General features: G+C 47.0%; 1 protein-coding gene across 1 annotated transcript in view; it reads left to right on the top strand.

The window, feature by feature from the left end:
- Abtb2 (ankyrin repeat and BTB domain containing 2) overlaps positions 1-24,180 on the top strand; it is a 153,713-nt gene that overhangs the window by 101,807 nt on the left and 27,726 nt on the right. The window contains 2 exon segments of the mRNA NM_134403.2: positions 11,593-11,739; positions 16,112-16,325. Coding sequence (NP_599230.2) covers positions 11,593-11,739; positions 16,112-16,325 — 361 coding nt within the window.

Genomic DNA, 24,180 nt, shown 5'->3' on the forward strand with positions numbered 1-24,180 from the left:
TGGCGTCTATGTGCTTAGAGGACCACACTCTATAAGACATATAGGTTGCCTCATTCAAAGACAGGGAAGCCACAGCAAGCTGTGGGAAGGGCTTACAGGCCGCCTTTGCTTTGGTAAGCTGCCAGCCCGGTTCCAGCCGGGAGTGGCTGATTCACTGTTTCCATAGGTCCCCTTCAGTGTTGGTGGGCAGATCATAGGCAGCCTCCCAAGCTCACTCTCCGCTCATCCATGTGCCTTTATGGCCCCACAGGGAGCATCTTCTTAATGAGCCTAATGTGAGGCTGCAAATAGGAGCTTGTAAAACTGACAGCAAGGGGCTTTGGGCCAAAGCCCACAATTGCAGCAGAAGCGTACAATAGCCACGCACACTCTACAGTCAGACCAGAACTCCTTTGTGCAGGACAGCAGGACAAAGGAACTCCCCAGGGAAGGCTTGCCCTCCCAAGAGGCCTGCCTTCAGCCTCTCTTCCCCACAGTGAGATTTCTCATGCGGGCTGTGTGCACAGAGTATCATAGTCTTGACTTTTCCAGGACAGGACATCGCAGGCCTGCGTGCATGACCAGGACTAGAAGCCAGAATCTCAGAATCCAGGTCTACATCCAGCTGAGGAACTTCATGAGGGAGAAATTCATCATGGTCCTGTGTATAAAATACAAAACTATAAGAGTTCTTGAAAATAACAGGAAAAAACAAAATGACCTTGGGTCTTGGGTAGGCAAATTTTCAGATGGGACACTAAAACTACAATCCTTGTGAAAGAAAGGTAAGCTGGATGCATTAAACTCCAGACCTTCTGGGGGCTGGGGAGATGATAGTCAGTGAAGTGCTTGCCATCCAAGCATGAGTACCTGAGTTGTCGCCACAGCCCACAAGTAAAACTCCAGCATGGGAGCAGAGATGGAAGGATCCTTGCAGTCACTGGTCTGCGGCATAGCCCTATCGGTGAGCTCCTGGTTCACTGGGAGACCCTGCCAAAAAACAAAAGCAGGGAGAGAATGAGAAAGACGCTAGATGTTAACCTCTGGTCTACACATGTGCAGACACACATACACGCACATATACACATATACACCACCCACTTCTTTTTAGATTTCTGCCAGGCATGGTGGCATACATCTATAATCCTAGAATGAGAAGTAGAGGCAGGGAGTCAGGAATTCAAGGGCAGCCTTGGCTATGTAGTGAGTTTGGAGCCTGCCTGAGCTTACCTGTCTCAAAATAGCAAAAATTGCTCTGCGAGTTACACTTTCAAGAGAATGAAAAACCACAAACAGGGAGAAGATATTTGCAGTTGACATATCAGAGAAAAGATTGTTATTCAAAATATACAGAGAAATATTCACAATAATAAGAAAACCGAGCACCCAGTTTTTAAATGAACCAGGGCTTGGGGATGTGGCTCAGTGGTAAGATGTTGCATGGCTCCTGTGCTGGGTGCAATCTGAGAACTCCAAAAATTTTGACTAAAACAGACCAAAGGCTTTATCAGATAATTGACCCAAGAGGGTCCATGGTGCCAAGCAAATGCATGTCAGGATACTGTGTATCAACTGTGGAGAAGTGAAGCCTGACACAGCACTTGGACACGCCTTGACACTTGTTAGAGTGACTGGAGTCCACGGTCTGGACACCCCCACGTGCTGGTGAGAAACCTCATGCCTGACTGGTGGAAATGCACAGGGGCTCGGTGAGAATTTCCTTGCAAACCTAAATATATGCTTAGCAGACGCTTCAGTGATTACACTCCTTGGTATTTCCCCAAAGAAATTGAAAACTTCTGCCCACACAGAAATCTGCTCACGGATGTTTGTACACTTTCTCCACAATTGCTCAAAGAAGATAGTGGCGGAGTGAGTGAGTAAACAAATATGGTACATTTAGTTAGATGAGATGCTATTCATAGCTGAGAAGAGTGAAATATATGGAGGAAACTGAAATGAGCCAGATGTGGTCTTACACATGGATGATCCCAGCGCTTGAGAGGAAGAGGAAAGGAGAGTCGAAAGTTCTTGGCCAGCCTGGGGTTCTTATTAGACCCTATCTCAAGAAGGAGAGCAAAGGCTCAGCAGTGTAAGCATCTGCCATGCAGGCATGAGGGTCAGAGTTCAGATGCTCAGAGTTCATGGGGATGGCAGGTAAGAGTGGCACCACACTGCCTGTCATTTCAGCCTTGGAGGGCAATGATAAGGGATCCCACACCTGGTCAGCAAGATCTGATTCTTCCTCCAAGCAGCTGAGGCATTGCCACCTCTGGGAAGTCTTCCTTAGCCACCACACCTGAGTACCTCGGCTCAGAGCTTCTTTCCCTTCTGTAGGGCCACCACTGCAGCCCTCTGGGCACAGTGCTGACTCAGCAGCTAGGCCTTCTGCACCTCCTTCATTAGGCTTCTCCTGAGGGCCAGTGACCCGCCTTCTCCTTTATGTCTGTTCCTAGAATACAGCTGCTTCTGACAGGCAGATGAGCACCAATCATTTTGAGTACAAGAATGAATGAATGTAGAATTAATGACCACTTTTGTGCAATTGTGAAATAAGAGCTATCGTGGTCTTTAAAAAATAACAGAGTAGTGTGGCCCTTTCTCGGATGGTGTTAATCTCATGACCTTTGAAATTATTGAAGGCATTTATAAAAAAATACTTCTACCTACAACACAGTCTGTTAGGCCTCTCACTGCGTGGTGAGCTCTTTCAGTCCTCAGTCAGACTTAGCTGTCGTTAGGCTCCAGATACTGATGAACAGATTGAAGATCAGAGAGGTGAAGCAACTACTTCAGTTACACAGCTAGTGTAACTAGCCAGGCTGGGCTCAGAACCCTGGTCTCTGAGACACATGCTTCTAAATTACCTAAGGCGATCAGACTCCTTTGGAAATGGAAGGGAAGCTGACAGCAGCAGGTATGTTTCCTAAGCAGGACTCCAGTGTACAGCATTTCCGACTAACACATTCATGTTCTATTAATAACTGCCTTGGCCGCCTGCCCCAGACCTTGTGATAATTGGCCCTTTTCACTCCCCAAGAAATGAATGACTTGTACTTGTTCTAGGCACACACCCACCTTGCATCCTTCTCTTTCTGTACCAGCTGACACTGGGAGGCCCCACTCGCTCTCCTCTTGGGTTGGCAGCACCACTCCCCACCCAAGCAGAGGTGCAGCTCAGGATGACTTCTTGGAAAAGGATGGGAAGTCCTGCCTCCATGTAGACAGGGCAGGGCTGTGGCTGTAAGCTGGCTGTGTGCTCTGAGGACTTTTCCAGATCTTGTGTTCAGAGTCCAGTGCACTGCAGCTTGCACAGGCCACAAAGGTGGCCCAGCTACTGTGTGGCTGTGAATGATACCTCGTCTCACAGACACAGCAGGCCAGGTAAGGGGCCTGCAATGGTTGTGTTAATAAGGGTTTTGTTTAAAAACACCTTGAACAATGGGGGAAAACCCCTAAAATCTACTATCCAAAAATATCTATCTTTAATGTTAGATGGCTTCCACCCCATGCTCTTTAAGCTAACTATGAAAGAGTAGAGGGTTTTTGTTGCTGTTCTTGCTGCTTTACTTTTTCCTGGGAAAGAAATCATCTTTGCCTTCAAGACAAATTTCCACACAGAGTGAGATCGTGCCCCAAATCATTTTGTTCATGTAAATTTGTCATCAGTGCATATATCAAGTAGTCCTATTTGAAGAAGCTAAGAAAAAAGTCTTTGACCCAGAATTGCTGGGAGAAACTAGAAAGGTGAAAAGAATCATTGAAATCTGTGTTCTCAAAGAACATGAAACATAGGCAGGTTTCTCAGTCGCTGAACGATGGCACCTTCGTGAAGAGAAGGTCACAGCCATACTGTGACATACTATTCCCCAGGGTCCAGCAAGTGTGAAAAGTGCAGTAGGACCTGGAGACACAACCCCGTGGTTAGGAGCGCTTGCAGAGGACCTGGGTTCGCCCTCAGCACCTATATCAGGTGGCTCACAACAGACTTTAACTCCAGCTCCAGGACACTCAGGGCCATCGCCTGCCCTCCAGGGACACCCGTGCCCATTTGCACAAACCCACACATACATATAATTAAAATAAGACCAAATGAGAGCATCATAAACATTGGTTCTAACTGTAAATTATTATTTAAGAACGTCTTTCAGCAAGCCTGATCACAGCTTATTGCTATACAATCTTAAAGAATCGACTTTGACTTTTGTAACAAATGATATACATAGATATCCTGTTCTACAGTTCAGGCAGATTTCATGTTCATCCTTTTTATATAAAAATCAATAATCAGTGTAAGAGTAATATACGGTACACTCTTTATTAATGTATTCATATATTCCTAATACTTTAATGTTATGAGGTTGTCCAATCTTTGCTAGATAGTATTTCAAACCATTGGCTCACAACATTTGGGTGTTTTTAGACAGGGTCTCACTTCATATCCCTTGCTGGCCTGGAACTCACTATATAGATCTCAAACTCCCAGAGATCCTCCTGTGTCTGCCTTTTTGTTTGCTTATTTGGGGTTTCAGACAATAAGTTGCCCATGCTGGCCTGGAACTCATTATGCAGCAGAGGCTAGCATGTGCATGTGCGTGTACGTGTGTGTGTGTGTGTGTGTGTGTGTGTGTGTGTGTGTTGAATGTGTTGTTGATAAAAGTAGCCCACAGGATTAGTGTGCTTTCCCTCCCTGGGACTAGGACAGAATGTGGTAAAGCACCATGGTTATGAGTTGGTGTTCCTCTTTTAAGAGGTCATTCCAAGCCTTGTGCTTCCCAGGTCACTCAAGTTCTTGCGGTGTTACACCAATCCTTTGGAGAGAGGCCACCTAGAATCTTTTAAAAAGTAACACAGAGCTTCTTTGCACTGGAAGGAGCTCAGTAATTCACAGCAGGTTTTTTTGTCCAAGCTGCCTTCGTTGTGATTCTTGCTGGCTTTTCCAGAGTTCACCTGTAGGTTTAATATTTTGAATTGATACATGGGCTTAAACAGCTTTCTCTTAATGATTTGCAAAGAAGCCAACATCAGTAAAGAGATTGTATTTGAATTGAGTTTGTGCCTCAGACAACTTGAGCAACATCCCATGGTCTCCACTGGCTGGCTTCCTCATGAACAGCCAGTATGTTGTCTGTGACCAAATGATGTCTACTAAACTAGAAGGAAGTGTCAGAATGTTCCAGAGGACTCGAGAAGTCGTGAGCTCTATTTTGTGGGGCAGTCTAGTGTTTTGTTGGCCCCCTCCTTCTCTCCAAATCATTGCCCTGTCTAGGCTTCACTGAGAGACTAAGGGAGAGGATAGCCACACCACCAGTTCCTGACAGAATAAGGCTGTCAGGGCTTTCAGCCCCTAGCCAGGTAAGCCTGCCATTTAACTACCCTTCTTCTCAGGAGAAAGTGAGTGGCTAACAACTTGAGTGTCTCTTGGACAGTTGTAACCATGTGCTTTCATTTTATTGCTTAGTGATGAGCTTCTGGTTCACCCACAAAACCTGACAGGAAGACCATCTTCTGGTATTGACCAAACAGTGATGATTATTTGATTTTAATTTCTGCCCTTAAAAGAGGGAGTTGGGGAGTGAGATAGTTTGGTGGGTAAAGCTCTTGTCTTCAAGCATGAGGACCTGTGCAGCCCTGGGTTCCATCCCTGAGACCCCCATGGTGGAAGGGGAGAATCCACAGTTTTCTTCTTATCTCCATGTGCACATGTGGAGAGGGAAGATCAGTCCCACTGCCCCCCATACACCTTTACTCATATACTCACCCAAAATAAATAAATATAATAAAAATAAATTTTTAAAGAGAACATGAACTATGCCTGGTGCCAGAGGCCCATAACCCCAGCCTCTTTGGAACTGAGGCAGTAGAAATCACAAGTTCAAGGCCAGCCCAGGCAAGTTAGTGAGACTCTTATCTCAAAAAAGGAGAGGAGGTCAGTGGAGAGCACTTGCCTATTATTTAGGTGGTTCAGTCTCCAGTACTGAGGGGGAGAGATGGGGAGAGATGAGGGAAATTGCAGTTTGGATGGGAAGGCAAGCATGTGTCTCCAGGTTAAATAGGGAGAGCCCTGTGCGCCCACCCTTGGAGTCTGAACCTTAGTCCCCTCTAAGAGGCAGTGTGGTTGCTGCTCAGCTTGCATTTCACTTTGCCGTTTGCTAGCAAGGCTTTAGTCAAGTGGCCCAGCCCATGTTGACCTGTGTCTATGGGAGGATGAGTCACTATAGTTATAGCTTACTGGTAGATCTTTGAAGGAGCTCAGAAGTTTGGGCATAGAGTATAGACTATGTACAAGTCTGCTTCCATTCGGTAGTCACTGGTGGTCAGCATTTGGTTCTCAGTTTAGACACCCTGCTCCATGTGCATGCACACACAAAGACTTCTCTCTCCCTGTCTCAGAATGCTGTCCTCGTTTGAACTCCACAAGACAGATTGACCCAGGCATTAGCTGTTCGTTTGATTATTCTCGATGAGTCATCTGCATTCTATGAATGATTGACAGTTTTCCAGGCGCATTTCAAGCCACTTTCAACTTCGTCTTCTTACTTTGTTCCTCTTCCCGTTGCCTCATGAGGCGCCCTTGCCCTCGCCTCCCAGCTTAGACTGTCAGGATAAATAGCATTCGGTTAGGTTTTAGGATCCACTGCCTTGTGCCTCATTTGAATCTCTTTGAATAATATTCCTGCCTTTGCTTCTTAGTGATTTATCCAAGGATGGCTAATACCCAGCAACTGGGTGTTAAATTTCTATATATAAAATTTCATCTCGAGCTAAACCTGGTGGTATAAGCTTATAATCTCAGCACTTGGAACATACAGGGGTTCAAGGCAGGGGTTCAAGGCCATCCTCAACTGCATAGGGAGTTTGCAGACAGCTTAGAATACACGAGACCTCGCCTCAAACAAAACAAACAAACAAGCAAAAACCCAACCATGTCAACTCCCTACCCACCCCTTCCATGGCAAAATCCAAATCAGAGAGTAGAAACACTTTTGGAGAGTGGGATTCTGCAAGCCTTTTGGAAACCATTTTGGGGTGGTATAAATTGTGGTTTCAGAAGCTTGTAGATTGAGTTCCACCCAAGCCCCCAGCTCCTCATGTGTCCTCACGAGAACAGTAAAAAAAAGTAACCCTGTGTGTCCTGATCTTTGTTTTAAGGATGTGTGGTAGGTGGAGAGGGTCCTAAGCAGGGAAAGGGTGCTGCAGTTACAGATCTGCAGTAAGGAGGCTCACCGCACAGGAGGCCTTTGCAAGTCTAGGGAGAATGCCGTAATGGGTTGCTGAGTTTGGAGGGAAGTTATGCTGCAGCCTTGCTGGCTTTAGGATGAAGTGTCTGAAAAATCAAAACTGCAATCAGTCCCACAGAAAAGACATTTTTATATTCAATACTGTCAGAGTCGGGAGGTGGTAGGTTGGGGGTTAGTTACACAGGGACACACACAGACACTCCTGTATGTGTTCGTGCGTGCGCACGCGCGCGCACACACACACACACACACACACACACACACACACACACTGTTGTGACTGTGAGTGAAGTGAACACAGAGAAATCAGCAGTCACCAGTTCTATTTATTTCCACTGCTGACCATTTAGAAGTTAAGTACTAGAGCAGTAAATGGAGGGAGGTCTGGAGGGGTTCCCTCAAGTGCTAGAGAGGACTTGAGATGCCTTCATATTAGTCCTGTATTTCAGAGAAACAGATGAAATCATCTTCTCCTCTGAACTGAAATTCTGGTTTGTCAACATAGTGTGCTGCCCTTCTGCTCCTGGTATGGCATGTACCCGACAGAGACTGTGCCTCTCAAGCAGAAACCGGACTTAATTCCTGGGTGACACCTACTTGTGAGAAGGCGGGTTCCCAGGCTTCAGGGTGGAGTTTTCCACCCAGCTCACCACCACCCTCTCTAGGCACTAGTGAAGACTCACTGGGAAGAAAATGGGTTGTCTCCACTCCTACCCACGAACTAGAGTCAGCTGAGAGAACAGCACCGGAACGTAGTAGCTCAGAGAAGAAGTCACTCTTGTGTGCTGGGCTTCCCAGTTGCTGACATGCTGGGGGACATGCTGGGAGTTTTGCCAGTTTACTAGCAGAAAATTGCTTCTCACCCCTATGTGTCAGGGAAGGAAAGAAAGATACTGTCTAGTTTCACCTGAACAAAGGCAGTTGGATTTCTTCACAAGGGCAACAAGGAGGTGTGAGAAAGTTACAGAGAGCAGGGAGGCCAGGGTGAGAGGAACAGGGAGGCCAGGGTTAGGAGCAGGGGCCATGACCAGTTTTTGAAATATTGAGGTGGTAAGAGCAGTTAGGCCTGGTGGCTGATTGGTGGAATGGACCGAGGAGAGAATGGAGAGGGATGACTCGGAAATCTCTTGTTCAGCAACTGAGTAGATGTAGTACTGCTAGGAACTGAGGAGGAGGAAGAGGGGGCTGCTGCCTTGCAAAACAAAGTGAATTCTAAGATTCAAGGATTGGGCAGCCATATGAGAAAATCTGACTAGAAATCTGACATGACTCTCTGTGGATTCGTGGTCCCAGTGATGGCAAGAGAATGAGAGCTGGGCAGAGAGAGCCCTGGAAGCTTACTGGCCACCTGGCCATCTACCTGGCCTGCAGAACAAAGCTCAAGCCAATGAGAGGACCTGTGTCAGACCAAAGGTGTGGAAGACATTGAGAATTGTCATCTACACATACATGCTGCACACACAGGCGTGGGGGGGGGGGGAGACAGAGAGAGAGAGAGAGAGAGAGAGAGAGAGAGAGAGAGAGAGAACCATTTCTTGTTCTTTGAGTTTCTTTCTTAGAAACATTAGACCCACAGAGATCCCCTCTCCTTTATACCCTAAATGGACAAGATGGCCAAAATTAAAATACCCATTCCATTTCAGCAACTAAGAATCTCTTCGGTGATGAGGTTCATATTCTAGTACCCCATTTTCAGTTTCTGGTGATCTCCGTAAGAAGAGAAGGGTGAGCATAGCACCCCATGAAGTCTGAGGGACATGCGCGCGCACACACACACATACACTCACTCTCACTCTCTCTCTCTCTCTCTCTCTCTCTCTCTCTCTCTCTCTCTCTCTCTCTCTCTCTCTCTGTCTGTCTCTTTCTAAATCAGAACTGGAGAGATGGGTTCCGTGAGTGAGAGTATTTGCTGTGCAAGCATCAGGGCCTATGTTTGAAATCCATATTAAACCAGCTGTGGCTGCGAATGTGCCTGTAACCCAAGAGGGTCACTGGGACTCTCTGTGTACTCCAAACGGGCGAGAGACCCATCTCAAGGGAATAAGGTAGGAAGTGATAGCACAGGACACAGGATGGCCTTCTCTGACCTCCAAGTGTGTAAGAGCACTCAAACCTATGCATAATGTGTGCATGCACCATACATACACATGCCCCATACATGCATTCTACATACACATTTTAAAGTGGGATAGAGAGATGGCTCAGCGGTTGCTGTCTGCTCTTCTAGAGGACCCAGGTTCAACTCTCAGTACCCACATGGCAGCTCACAACTGTCTGTAACTCCAAAATCTGATATCCTCACCCAGACACACACAGACATACATGTAGGCAAAACACCGATGCACATAAAAATAAAAATAAATGATTAAAAAAACGTTAAGTCAGCTTTAATACTGACTGCATTATTTTCCTTGCTGAAAGAACAAAATATATATTAAAAAAAAAGATAGGGAACTATTTCTTAAAAGCAAGATACTCATGGCAAAGCTGTGGCTCTGATTATTAATATTGGGCTCATAATTACTCTTGCTACAGTATTAAGTGGAAGCTCCTTTGAATGGCAGACAACTAACAAAATAGGAAGCTATTAAGAGTTGCCTGCTCGTGTTACCAGATCTAGTGACATAATATTTCTCACTGGGAGTCCTTTGACAGGTCAGCTGAATTTCCTGTGCCCTTGCCATAAGAACTGCAAATGTGATCCACATGTCCCAGTGTTGTTTCTGTCAATGAAAAGGGAGTAGGGAGGAGATGCTGGACTGCACTAGGGCCGCCAAGGAGCCCCACCCCCACCCTGGCTGTTTAGACTGTGGCTCTTTTTTTTTTTTTTAAACTCGTTTTAATGCTTAAAGCTAGTTCACCCTAATGTGTTTGGTTACTCAGTTGTTAGAAGTTCTGCCTTAGGGAACCCAGCAAGTTTTAGAGAGTAACCCAGCCACATGCTCTTCCTCCTCCCATGGAAATAAATATTTGAGGAAGTGCTTTGGTTCAGGCCTCATGGAACTAATGCTAGCTGTGATCATGTAAGGGGAGGAGTAGAGGGGCTAGCCTCAGCTACTCTGGCACCAAGGAGGATGGGTAGACAGAACTATCACTGTACCTTCAGGATGGTGCAGAGAGATGTAGCCAGGAAGGCCCAGGTCAGGGGAGGACTGCCCATGTACCTTTGCCCCACAAGAGAGAAATGTCACAGGCTCAGAGGGGAGCATGCATGAGTGAAAGGGCCTTGAATTAAACAGCTGTGCGTGCACACACACACACACACACACACACACACACACACACACACACGAGCCACAGAATGAGTTCTGGTGGTGAGGGTCAAGGGTACACAGTCAATTGGACCTGACTCCTACTCCTACTGTGTTCCTGTGTAGGTTCTTCCTCCATTGTCCCTCGTTAACAGAAAGCCCAGGGAATCTGCTGTAGCACATGTCAGCACAGTGTGTATGAACTCCAGAGGACTGTCCTAAAATCTCCTGCTGCTGTGTGTTCTTGTCACATCCCTGCATGCCAGAGAGGAGACTCTTAGCTCAGTCTTGCCACATTCTAAGGACCCTCCCAGTTTCTCAAGAAATTTTAGATTTTTTCCCCCGAAAATGACTGGCAAGATTTCTATGACTATTTTCTTTCCAAGCAACACATAAGCAAACACTAGGCAGAAGCTTGCACAGCCTATCAGAGAAGTAACAGCTCCCAGGATTTGGGAATTCCTGCTGGAGGCTCTGACTGCAGGAGCACTTCCTGCCACAGGTTCTGCTTTTCTGGTGTAGGCTAAAAGACTACACAGTGAGCTGGAGAGATTTACAAGCTGGCATCCCCTGGGATGCTTCTGAAGCTCCCTCCTCTGCTGTTGAAGTGCTAATGAGAAACACTAATTGCACTTGGCTTGGGGCTGAGACAGTCCCCTTCGTGAAGTAGAGAGGGCAGCATCCCTTTACAGTGACTTGTCTTGGCCTTCTGGGCTGAGCTGGGAAGTGGGAAGACTGCGGGCACCTGGCCTTTGAAGGAGCAGGATTGTGATCATCAAAACTGAGCAAGCCAGGTCTCCATGTCACCCCAGAACCCTGACCGTAGCACTCAGGCCCAATGAAGCCTGGTAAAGGGCCCGGAGCCTACAGGCCAGGTCCTTGGCAATTTCAATTTCTGTCTACACATCAGTAAAACCCCAGCAGAACTGAGTTCTCTCTCATTGTGACCTCTGAGGCACTAGGCAGAGCAAAGACCCACATTCCCAAGACTCAGTCGGGCTTGTCCTATGAGTCTGTTGGTCAGGACAGGAGAATGGGGCCAAGCTCTGGGCACAGTAGCTGTGACACGGTCTGCAGAGTTTCTTCTCCCAGTGTGACTTCACCATCTTGTTCCCCAACAGGTGTCCTCTCCCTCCCTGCCTACTTCAGTCCCTACAATGGTGGGTCCCTGGGCCATGATGAGCGAGCAGATGCCTATGCTCAGCTGGAGCTTCGGACACTGGAGCAGTCACTCCTGGCTACCTGTGTGGGCAGCATCTCCGAGCTGAGTGAGTATGGGGCTTGGGGGAGAAAGTGAAGCAGAGCTCTCCACTGGGTTCTGGCGCTTAGACAGGCCTTCCCAAGTCCTCTGTGTAAATGACCTCCCATCTCTTTCTCTAGTTCTCATCTGTGGCATCAGTTCTATTCAAAGCACTAGCCACCACTTGAAACTTACATATTTACTCATAAATAATTTAGTTTTCCATTCCGACTAGAAAATGTTAGAGTCACAAGGACCGAGGCTTGCTCCCTTTTGCCTGCAGCTTTCCCCAGTACAGAGAACTTTCACCACCCCAACATCAGCTCCTGGTACTCAGTATGTGTGTAAGAACATGAGTGTAAACCCATGTATGCATTAGAAGAGGTGAGTTCTGTCCCACCCAGTTTGGCTTCTGATACTCTCCTGGGTTTGGTCTCTATTTTGGCCTGGCGCTCCTTAGGACACTGAGGAAAGACATCTCCATTGCATCTTCTGAGAGACAACAGAACAGACTATGTTACATAGCACATTACCTGGTTCCTCCCTCTGAAACCAAAAGTTTTGCTAACCTACTCTGTAGGGGAGGGGACAGAGGTGGAGGCAGATATTTTAATTTTTGATTCAGACACTAAAGACTTTAATGAGGCTAGTGATACTTGGCACTGGGCACCATGGACCTGGAATTCACCCTAGGCTTTCAGTGCATTAACTCTCTGTGCCTAGCCTGGGCCAGCCTGCCTGGTAGGTTAGGAAGCTACATTCTTCTAACAGGTCTAGCTGCATGGGGAGCTCTGATCCTTGGACTTGCTCTGCCCTTCCATACTCATGAAAATTTAAAGAGAAAGAACCAGCAGAAAACAAAGCACTTCTCTTTGAGGGTGGCCAGATGTTAGAGGGCTTATTTTGAAGACAGTGCTATGTTCCAGACTCTCACCCGCTGTGTTTATTTGAGGCTCATAATGAGGGCTAGAACAACCTTCATGAAAGCCGCAGCACCTCTAATCAAGTCATGGTTAGTGGGGTGAGGGCTCACTTTCCCATGCCCAGTGGGTGGTTCTGGGCCTCTGCCCAAGGTCTCCTTGAGCTCGGGATCAGTCACTTCTCAAGAACTATACAGGGATGTCCCAAGAGTACCAAACATCCACCTGCATGACAGCCCAGCCCAGCCAGCTCAACGATTCATGAGCACACTGTGCCAAGGGACCATGGAGTCCCTGAGCTCAATTACAGATCGAAACATCGCAAAATAGATTTAAAATGGGTATCTAGAAAAATGAGATAAGATATGTAAAATGAAAGCCAGAACTTTTAAAGTCATTCTTAGATAAACACCATCAAATGGCTATGGATGTCATTTCAGGTATTTTTCTTTTCCTGAGACAAGGTCTCAGGTACCCCAGGCTGGCTTCAAACTCACCAGCATAGTTGAAAATTACCTTGACCTTTTGATCCTGCTACCCCTTCCTGTCTCCTCTAAGTGCTGGGATTATAGGCACGACGGGGCAAGCCCCAGGTTATTCCATGTTGCAGACCAAACTCCGGGCTTCATGCATGCTAGGCAGGCACTCTATCAAATGAGCTACATCTCTAGCCCTATGGGTACCTTTTTAAAAATCCACTCTTCATTTCTAGAATTAAGCTGTGAATTATTAACAGGTTCTTGGCTGGTACCAGTGTGTGGCCTCTCCCAGTTCACAGAGCATGGTAGGGGAGGTGAGGCCCCAGGTCTAGTCCTAGCTAACTTTCATGCTCTTTGCAGCTGTGACCCATTCTTAAACCCCTGGTAGCTTACTTTCTCTTTTTCTATAATGGAAATAAAAACCTTCTTCCAAGGTGGCTCTAAAGATTAGATGCGATTTTTGCCTATGGGGTTTGTTGTTGTGTTGGGTGTTTTTCTGTCTACTATAAAGCTTACAAAATAGAAAAATGACAGGAGTTAAAAATCACCCAGGAGAGATTCCAAGGCAAGCTGTGGCTTTGGCCAAAAATGGGTTGTGGAGCTGCCTAAGCTTTTACACATGTCCTGTTTGCGTTGTCTCCAGGCAGCTGTCCCTTGGTCTTGGAGAAGAACTACCCTTAGCAAGGGTTTAGATGAGGAAGCCAGATAACTCTTCTCTGCCACCTTCGTGGGTTTTCTGAACCTCTGAGCCCCTGTGTCCTGTGTTCTGTTAAAGGAAAATTCCAGAAGCAACTTTTCCCCTTGCTGCCTTAAATCTCTTACCTGCATTCTGGCTCGAAATGAGCTGCCGAAGGGCGCTCCACCAATAACAATAAAGCAATAACAATAATTAATGCTAATGACTCCTACCTTGTCCAGCTTTTGGAATGCTATCTCAACACAGCATCTCTTTGATGCTATCTCAGACACTTTGATTTCTCTTTCTTGTAGTCCTATGTTTCACCACTGTTACAACATTTAGACCTAGAGAAAAGCGAGCCAGGTTTCGGCTTTCTGCCACCAACTCAGCTGGTACTGGCACAGCCCCTGCTGCTCTTAGTGCCAGTTTCTGCCACCGAGGAGCTCCAGGCCAGGGCTGGGATCTGGCCTTGCAGTACCAGACTCCTTGTCCTGGCAACTGTGGGGCAGTGTGTGACTGTAGGTGGTGGTCCCGAGGACCTCAGGAGGCTCAGATAGGATGGAGGAATGTTGATAACAGGAAGTCAGTGATGCTGGTATTATCTTCAGCTTTAATAAATAAGGGCTTGGTTCCAAAGAGGTTAAGTGCTTCTCAATTATTATTCCTTTGACTCCTCAGAATTGATTGTGTGCTAGCATTTCCATTTCACAGACAAGGAAACTGAGGCTCTGATCATTACTTAAAGCACACAGACTAGAAGTAGTTGACCTTTGATCTGAAGCCACAAGTGTTGGACTCTGGAGTATCATCTCAATCAGGTTTCTCAGTGATGATTTTTAGGGCTGAGTATTAAAATCACTAAAGGACTTAACATTTTAAAGATATCATATCCCGTCCCAGACTAATGCAGTCAAGAGTCTGTGGACATGGGCCAGTATCCTGACCCCACTATCACCAGCCCTTTTGGCCCTGGGATTGGCCAGAGTCCCCAGGCAACAACTATAATTTGGGGAATGAAAAGAGTGAGGAGGGAAGAGCCGGTGCCCACCCTGGTCGGGGTAGCAACTGGAGGGCTCTTCCTGAGTGGGATGTTCCAGCTGTGGTCATTCATCCCTGCTTGTAGCCAGTGCCCATCTCTGTGGCTGTACTGGGAGGACTTGGCAGTCAATAGGCTTAAGTCAAGCCTTAACTATTGTAGCATTTGAAAATGAAATGCATGCACAGTACTACGTCCTTTACTCATCGGGCAGTTCTGACAGCCTTGTGTGGGGGAGATTCTGAAGGGCTCTGGAACACAAGAAATGCAGAATCAGACACCCGTAAGCTGAGTGACGGAAGCTGATGGATAAAGTAATGAGTTGTCTCTGCTGATGTAGTTACTTCATAAGCACAGTTAAAACCTGATCATTGCTGCTACTCTATAGAGTTGGCTGGGTCCATAGGCTCCCTGTGGATAGGGCCATCCGTGAGGGACTGCTGAGTTCAGGGAGACTGGCCCTCAGGAGAGCCCCCCTGAGTTCTCAGGCCTGGAGAACACAAAGGCGCCACTTGTCCTAGAGCAGAGGGGCCTGCAGGTGCGTGGGGCGGTTTCAGACCAGCCTTTCTCAGCATTGTGGCCTCACACAATGATGGGACATTTCCTGTCAGGGACTGCTAGGATGTTGAAAGGACTAAGACAGAAACATAACACAGGATATGGGGACCTATGACCCCACGGATTCCTGTAAGGCAGGGTAAAGCCCTTATCACAAAGAAGTTCATGGGCTTTAGAGTCAACTAGTTGACAGCCCACATACTCCACTGCAGCTTCCTTGTGACCAGAACACATGGAGTCGGGGTATGTTCAGAAAGTAAGTCTCAGTGCCTCCAACTTAACATGGGATGTATGTGACCCTCGTACTGTAAGCATTGGGTTGGGTTTCTAGTGAACTGCATCCTCTGTACATAGTCTTCCAAAGGCCCAGGGTTTTGCACAAGACAGCGTAAGAGAGACTCTACACAGAGCCTGTGCTTTGGCTGGTTCCCATGGTCAGAGAACAGAGGGAAGGCCCCTAGGGCGGTGGAGAGAGTGGAGATGTTGAAAAGGAAACCACATTAGCATAAGTTCTGGAGGAGGACAACCCTGCCAAGTGTTTGTAATTCAGCTGTTAAGGCAAGACTGGAAATGAAAGGGAAACCAAATTGCTATTGTGCATCTAGGTGACAGTCTCCTCCTCAGCCTGTTGACTCTGGGGTAAACAATAATTATACTAAGTGAAGGAAGCTGCTACCCTAGGAGAACGTGGGCTGGGAACTCAGGCTTGTCCTTTCCCTCCTTCCCAGGTGATCTGGTCTCTCGAGCCATGCACCACATGCAGGGGCGCCACCCTCTGTGCCCAGGCACCAGCCCTGCTCGCCAGGCCCGCCAGCCACCACAGCCCATCACATGGTCCCCCGATGCTCTCCATACACTCTACTACTTCCTGAGATGTCCACAGATGGAGTCCATGGAGAACCCCAACCTGGATCCCCCAAGAATGACCCTGAATAATGAACGGTAGGTATCATTTTTGCCTGAACACCAAGTAGGAAATGCTCACAACACACATTTATCTTCTAATAGGGCAAGAAGCATCCTGGAGCTGGCTTGCAGGTCTTAAGGGTGGGCTGGGTGCTCAGACAGATGAAGGCCCATGTGTAATATGATATTCCTTACCCAGGGCAGATGTGTTGTGGGGTCACTGAGGGTGGAAAGTGAATGGGCTTTAGTCTCAGTGTGGAGTTGGTCAGCTTAGCCTGCTCCAACTAGCTCAGCTCTTAGAAACAGCAGTTTCCTCTACAAAACGAGACATCCTCGAAGATCTGTGGCAGTGGGGCTGAGCGAGCAAGCGCTTTAAGAAAAACCGTGAGGATAGGGGTAATTAGCCCTCTATCAGTGCTAGCTGTCACCTCTTTGGGTGACAGTGCCACTGTTATAAGAGCTCTTGGGCATGTTTGGCCCCATGTGCTTGTTTCTTAGGTGAGAACACAGAGGCTAAGTCAGGGTTTTGGGGTTTTTTTGTTTGTTTGTTTTTTGTTTTTGTTTTGTCTTCAGGGCTCCAGCCTTTTGTAAGCTGAACATCCTTACACACTGTAGCCTTCCCAAGGGTGATCCAATGAGGAGCTTGAGTAGGGGATGCCTGAATGCTGTGTCAACCTGAGGGCAGGACTTCAGTTCTAGGTCTCAGAGGTCTAGGCCTAAAAGGATTTTTAAAAACAGTTCACCAGAACTGGAAAGATAGCTCAGTGGTTTAAGCACTGCTCCTCCGGAGAATTTGATTTGATTTGATTTCCACCCACATAGCAACTATCCACAATCATCTATACATACAGTCTCAGGGGATCTGATGGCCTCTTTTGACTTCTGCCAGCACCAGGCGTGCATATGGCTGACATACATACATACATACATACATACATACATACATACATACATACATACCTGTAGGCAAAACAGCTGCCTCTGTTGTCTTCAGGTGACATCAGCCTGCTCCTCAGCAAAGCCCCCTTCCCCAGGGCCTCTGCAGTCTTGTGTATACATGGAGGCACAATTCCATGCTCTGGTTGATTACAGACAGCTTCCAGGAAGCACTGGTACTCCTGAGGACATACAGTAATGTTTGGAGCAGAGCATGTAGTGCTGTGACCCAGACATTCATGAACCTGGAGACCTTTGTGCAAGGTTCTAAACACAGGTGCTTCCTGTCCTCAGCTGTAAATACAGGAGTGGTAAAGAAGACTGTTAGAGCATTCCAGGAAGGCCGGTGCCCAGTGAGGATTTACTATGTTTCAAACACAATGCTGAGCACTTTATGGGTGTGAATTCCTACCTTTCACGTTCTACCAGGAAGGAGGGCACAGAAAGACTCAGTAACTAGCCCAGACCACAGAGGCGGTGCTCATAACCACTGCACCATATAGCCTGTAACCGAAAGAAACAAAGCAATAGTGTCCTGGCACACACACAGGAGTAATGCTAGCAGTAAATGCTACCATCATTGTTGCTATTACTGTTATCACTATGATGTCAGCAGCATTTTCTCTCTCTGGAAGGCTGGGGAGCCCATCTGGGCCTGACCCAAAACAAGGCTGCAGCTGGAACCCAAGGCATTCTGAGAGTCTAGCCCATACAGTAGGAGGCGGAGCCAAATCTCAGGCCCCCCACCCCAGCTGTTTCTGCTTTGTGGAGAAAGTGTTGTGGTTGCAAAAGTTGGCTGGGAAGGAACAAGGGCTAGGCAGACTGCGTTAGAGAGAGAAGAGAGGAGACCTGCTTGCTGTTTGGTAAGGATCTGGAGAGGTGTGAGGCCTAGACCCAGCCCCCAGCAAAGCCAGCTTGGATAAACTGGACAAGGAGCCTGCTGCCCTGGGCCAGGCTTCTAGGTCCTCAGGCTGTGGTTCCCACCCCAACCCAAGCATTTTGTGGCAGCAGCCTCTGGATATGCAGTGCCCCCTCCCCCATGATCCTAACAGGCAGCATTAGGCTTCTCTATGGCAGGAGTCCATTATCTGCATGTGGTGGTAGCCACTGAGTTTGAATAGTAACATACACATGTGTATGTGTTTAGAAACCAATTATCTAGAAACCACACTCTGCAGCGTGAGTCTACTGGTCACAAAGGTATTTTTCCATGAATCATTTCAAACAAGTATTAGATTGGTAGGAAATTGGAACCACCACTGTGGGAGCAGTGAAATCCAAAATCTTCAAATCTTAATACGGAAAAGCAGATGCTCCAGAGATCCCAGGTACAAAACCCTTTGTGAACTGATCCCCTCTGCTGATGCAGGCCCTGCTGTGCCTCACGCTTTCCTGAACAAGACAGACCCAAGAGGCTGTGGAGAGTGCTGGGCTGTGCCCCAGAGCCCCTTGAGACTCTGCCACCCCAACATCGTCACCAAAAGGCTGAGGAAATTTGCCTTCCTGTAGTAACTGGAGTTTTCTAGGATTCTAGGGCTTTGTTCTTGTGAGCTCACAACACTCTCCTGACTCTACCTGCTTCCTCCCATGATTTCCTTCCTCTCTTCTCATCTCAGAAGCATGTAACCCAAACCAGTCAGAGCCTGTGATTCCAGGTATGGTAGTGAATGTCTGGCCTGAAGCCCTTCCGTGGGGACCAATGTCTGGGTCTCTTTGGGATTAAGTGAACTCATTTACTACCTCATTCCTAGGGGACTTATTTGGGTGACCAGGGTCTGGTGGTGTGGTTATTCAAGTCTTCTCTATTTTTGTTACAAGAAATATATGAGGACCTTGAGTGACCATAGCGCTGCAAGTATAGAGGAGCAACATACTAGCAGCCCTTTAGGGTGGAGCACGTTGTGACATTCTCTTCTAAGCCTATACTGTTCAGTGGGGCCTCTGTCTCTCTCTGCAAGGCAACCTTCCCCTAGACCAGTGAGCTCCGTGCTTGGGAAGGGACTTAAAAAGAAAAAGGAAAAAAAGGAAATTAGAGTCACAAGCAGGGCAGGGCTTGTGGAAAGGAGTAGGAAGGCATTCTATGGCTGTGAATCAGGCAGTATCCAGGAATAGTGTACACGCTCTGCTGCAGGGTCCTGAGTTCCATTCACGTATGGGAAAATAGCCCTACACTGGGGCGGGTTGTATGTGTGCTGTGAGATGTATCATGATGTCCCTTTTAAAGAGCATTCTATCCATTTCTGTTTGTTATGATCATATTTATCAGAAGGGTGGTGTATCAGGCCTGGGCCTAACTAGTGAATGACTAGAAGAGATTAGAACTACCCTCCTGAGCTCTGGGCCCTTGGCTCTTTACAGTGTTTCAGATTGTTCTTCTCCCTGGCCCTAAAACTCTCAGATATCAGGAGTGGGTCCCAGCTTTCATGTCTACCTGCTCAAGGCCCCTGTAGCCTCACCTGCCTCTCCTCTACCAGGACCCCACTTGTTACCCTTGAGAGCTCTGCCCTCCCAGGATGCCTTGCTTCCTGGCAGCTCAGTGTCACAGCACCAGCCAGACATACTAGGCAGAGCCTAGAACACAGGGTTAGTCACAGCTGCTGCCTTGTGGGGTGTGACACTACAAGATTAATCTTAGAAAGTGAAAGAAGCTCTTGTCAGGGATCCAGGAGTCTGCGCCTCCCTCCCCTGAGGCCTGGAAGATGATGGGCAACCATCTGGCCATGTGGTCCTTGATGGTGGTAGTGCCTGGAGGCAGAGGGTTGGCCAGCTGGAGTGGCAGCCTAGACTGTAACCATCCTGAGGAATGAGGAGAAGGAGGACTGTGTAGACATGCATGAGAGGCAAGAGACCTGTTCTCCTGCCAGCAAATGCTGGACGGTGTCATCAATCATTAAGAATAGAAGAAGACACAGAGCTAAATGTTCAGAGGGGTCAGATTGGGGGAAGGTGACCAGACCTGTGCATCACAGTCCAGGACCCTGAAGAAGTAAGGCCAGGAAGACAGAGTGGCAATTACAGTGGATGGCTACCAGGCTACTTGCTCATAACTTGGGTCTTAGCTCCAGTTCCTTTCCTCCCTCCCTCAGCTCTACACAGTGCCTTTTTGTGGAGGGAGATCTCCTCCAGAGGGTTGGAGCCTGCCAGCATCTCAGACCCTAAACCAAGAGTGTCTGTACTGGAATGGAACCTTGCAAGACCTGGTGTTGTTGAGTCTTCATTCAGTTGGTATAGCTTTATCTAAAGGATAAAGCTGAGCTCAAAGACATACTTTTTGAACTCAACGTTGCTGCATTTCACAACCTTCGGTCATCAGTGTGAAGGAAGCTTAAGCTCTGTGGCAGTGTGTTTCTGGCTCGAAGCCTAACCAGCTTCAAATCCCCAAACCAGATGGCCTCATGACTGTCATTTCAGCTTTGTGTCTCAATCCTGCTTAGCATAGGAACAATAGTAGTAACTTCAGGATGCTCTAAGATACACACACACACACACACACACACACACACACACAGTATCTGGCATGTGGTGTATGTGAAGTCTTCATTACCATATTCAGGAGAATCTCTGATAGATCAAACCTGGAGCTTTACCTAGCCCTCAAAACACAACCAGAGAAAATTCAAACTTAAGCATGGCTTAGACAACAAAAGCACAGGGCTTCTGGTATTCCTAAGTGCAAATATGGCAAATGTAGGACAGCCCCCACTCATCCCCCAATCATTACCAGTTCCTATTTAGCAAATGTTTCAATGGCAGGCTGTGGGGTAGTAATTTGCCATTGGAGAGCATATCCTCAGAGATGTGTTCTAAGAGTCCAGTTCAGCATTTCTTCCTGATTCCAAGAGACTGTTCCTTCTTGGTAATATGGAATTCCAGGCCTGCTTCTTTAGGTGCTCTCCAAGTTCTGGGGGCATGATCCTTACACAGATGAGCCCCACAGTGAGGACAGGCATTATTTTCCTTTGTTCTATTCCAGATGCAGAAGGGTGATGTTTGGAGGCACCCACCGGTTGGCGTTCAGAGTGTTGCATCTAAGTGGCTCGTTAATCTTTTGCTCAGCTTGCGAAAGTGTTTTCTTACCACATAATAGAAATGATGGTGATGGGAGCTTCAAGCTACTGACTTGTGATTCCCTTAAATACCACATCAAGAAGATTTGCAATGTTAAGCTCTTTTCTCCCTGCCTCTTCCCCGCTTTTTGTGCATTAAATCTCCCATCTGTTTACCCAAAATGGAAGTAAATGAAATAATAGCTATTGAGTGATTTAAGTATTCTTCCATGTTCCCCCAGTTGACATTTCCAGTAACCTCCAAAAGGACTGGTATGTAGTTTTCAGAGCACACAGCAAACTGTCTCTCCCACCCAAGACATAACCTGTTGTCTCTCCCTCTTTTTTCTATTTGAAATGACCTTATTTAATGTTAATGTAAGCAGTACAAGTCTCCCTTGTTTCTTAGATGTCATTAACACACAGAACAGTCCCTGAAACACAATAGTCAGTTAAATATTGTCTTCAGTTAGGAAAATAATCAGTGGCACCTAATGGTTGGGGCCTGTGAAGTTAGAGCAAAGGAGTTCCTGCTTTATTATTTACCAGCTATGTCTACAAGCAAGCGTTTTAATTTCCCAAACCTCTTACTTGAAATGAAAATGACTTGACCTATTTCCAGCTGAGTTCATGGGGATCAAATAGGATAATACATGGAATAAGCTCCCCATTTTTAGTTGTTGCTAATGAGTTATTATCATAAACTTATGGAAGGACTAAAATAGCTGTCATGTTTAGTTCACAGATAATCCCAAAACATTGGTAAGCTTAAAAATCATGTATACTCAAAGTATGTATTTTCTTCCCTTTGCTTACCTCCTTCTTCAGTGTCAGGCTTTACTTTCATATAACTCAGCAGTAGGTAAGAAACCTGTGAAGAGCAAAGAGGATGGAGGTAGACCAGATGTCCCAAGTTGAGGATGAAGGTAAAATGAGAATTGTTTGAAACTAAAGTGTTTATAGATCTGTTAGAGTTTAGATATATTGTAGACTGCTACCCAAGGATTCAAAATATTCTACAGCCTGGGTTTTTCTCTGGCCAAGCAAACTATCAGTCATTTTCCAACATTGATTTTGTATTGTGTTCTGGCCTCCTGCTCATTGAGGTTGGGCTACCATGGTACCTGTGTGTGACCTGCTGCCAATGCATACCTAGGAGCAATATGATCTGATTTGATTATCATTGTTTCGGTAAGAAGCAAGAATTTAGCTTAGCAGAATGTTACTCTAACTTTTCCATCCCTTTTCTTACCCACAGTCCAGAGGGTAAGGGAGTCACTTCTGATGGCAGTCCAGGGTGCATCATCCTTAGAGAACATTAAGGGAATTTGTGTAGACTCTCAACATCAAGACCAAGCCTGCCAGTCTCTGAAGCACTTTACACAGCTCTCTAACAGTTCTTTGCCCATAGTTCTTGGAGGAAACTTTTCTTGTTCCCATTTACAGCAGACTGTAGGTCTGAGCAGGACTGAGGTCCTGAGAAGGCCCCAGACATGCCAAGATCTCAGCTAGGAAGAGGCAGAGTCGAGTTCAGGCCAGGAATTCTGATTATAACAAACCAGGGACTTCTTACTGTGCACAATGGTAAGTCTCTTGCCCTCGAAGACTGAGAGGGCAAGTCTCGGACCTCTCCATCAGCTCCCTCCCCTCCACTGTGACATGGGTGGCTGGCTCTCAATTGCTTCCCATCAGACTTGGTTTGCTAGCTCTGGGTGGCCAGCCTGAATGTGGGCATCTGCCAACATCCGAGAAGGAGCGAGCCAGGGATTTGGGGCAGACAAAGAAAGTGGCAGTGCCAGATAATAGAGTACGGAGACAGAACAGGATCCTGGCCAGGCCTCTGACAAGTGCCCCTGCGGGCTGCCCGTTGCCTGGGACTTCCTGCCTCATTGTTGCAACCGCCAGTCTTCACAAAAAAAAAAAAAAAAAAAAAAAAAAAAAAAAAAAAAAAAAAGAAGACTGGGAACTGCCTGGCCCAGGCTTCATTCATTTGGAGTTGGTTGGGTTTTTTTTTTTTTTTTTTTAACATGACAGCAACAATCCCTTTTGTCTATAGTATGGCTGGGTTTCTGAGTGCCTCATGTGAGGAAATCCCAGCTCTCAGGGGAACTGCTCCTGCTTTTCTGAGGTGCTTCTTTAGGCCCTTCTGGAGATGGTGTAGACCCTGACAGTGAGAGCAGCTAGGAGCTTTGGTAGATCAAGAGCCAGACCAGGCTCGTTTCTGGCCTGCCCTCACCTGCCTTCCAGGCATCTTCTTAGACTTATTCCTTCCCACACAACCCAGACAAGCAGCCTCTCAGCTGGCTGTGACTTGCCCTGCCCCCTCCCTTTCCACTGTTTACTATGTGCAGTTTTGGAATGGGGTTTTTAATACTCCTTAAGCCTGGGGTGCGTCCTTCGAGACTCTAGTTCAGAACCTGTTGAGGTTGTGAGTACAAAGCTGGAGTCTGGGCGCATGGGTACATGGCCCATGGAGGTGATCCATTACAACTCCTACTTCTCTATCAGCCAGCAGGTTCAGTGTGCCTTATGTGGCAGCTGGACATCATGAAAGACCTCCCAGTACACTTGTCATGTTTTCTAAGGGCCATTAACTAGCCAGTCTAGTTATGGTTGACTGCTATATGACCTGAGTGGGCCTTGACTGTCACACTGGCAAAACATGAACTGGTGCCAAATGCCCCTAGCAAGCAGCCGAAGGGTCAGAGGTAATATGCAAATGGCCTCAGGCTTGCTTGGCATAAGTTGGTGTCCAGATACTAGCAATATAGTATGCAATTGAGAAGTCCATGCCAGAGAATTCACAGGGCTACAGTTGGGCTGTGTGTGTAGAAAGCAGGGTTAGAGTCAGCCCAGGAGCTTGCCTTTTCTTCCTCATTTCTGACTGTGGTAGAACACATGCTTCCATC

Source organism: Rattus norvegicus, chromosome 3 (assembly GCF_021556685.1).
Source record: "Rattus norvegicus strain SHRSP/BbbUtx chromosome 3, alternate assembly SHRSP_T2T, whole genome shotgun sequence".
In the NCBI taxonomy this organism is placed as follows: domain Eukaryota; kingdom Metazoa; phylum Chordata; class Mammalia; order Rodentia; family Muridae; genus Rattus; species Rattus norvegicus.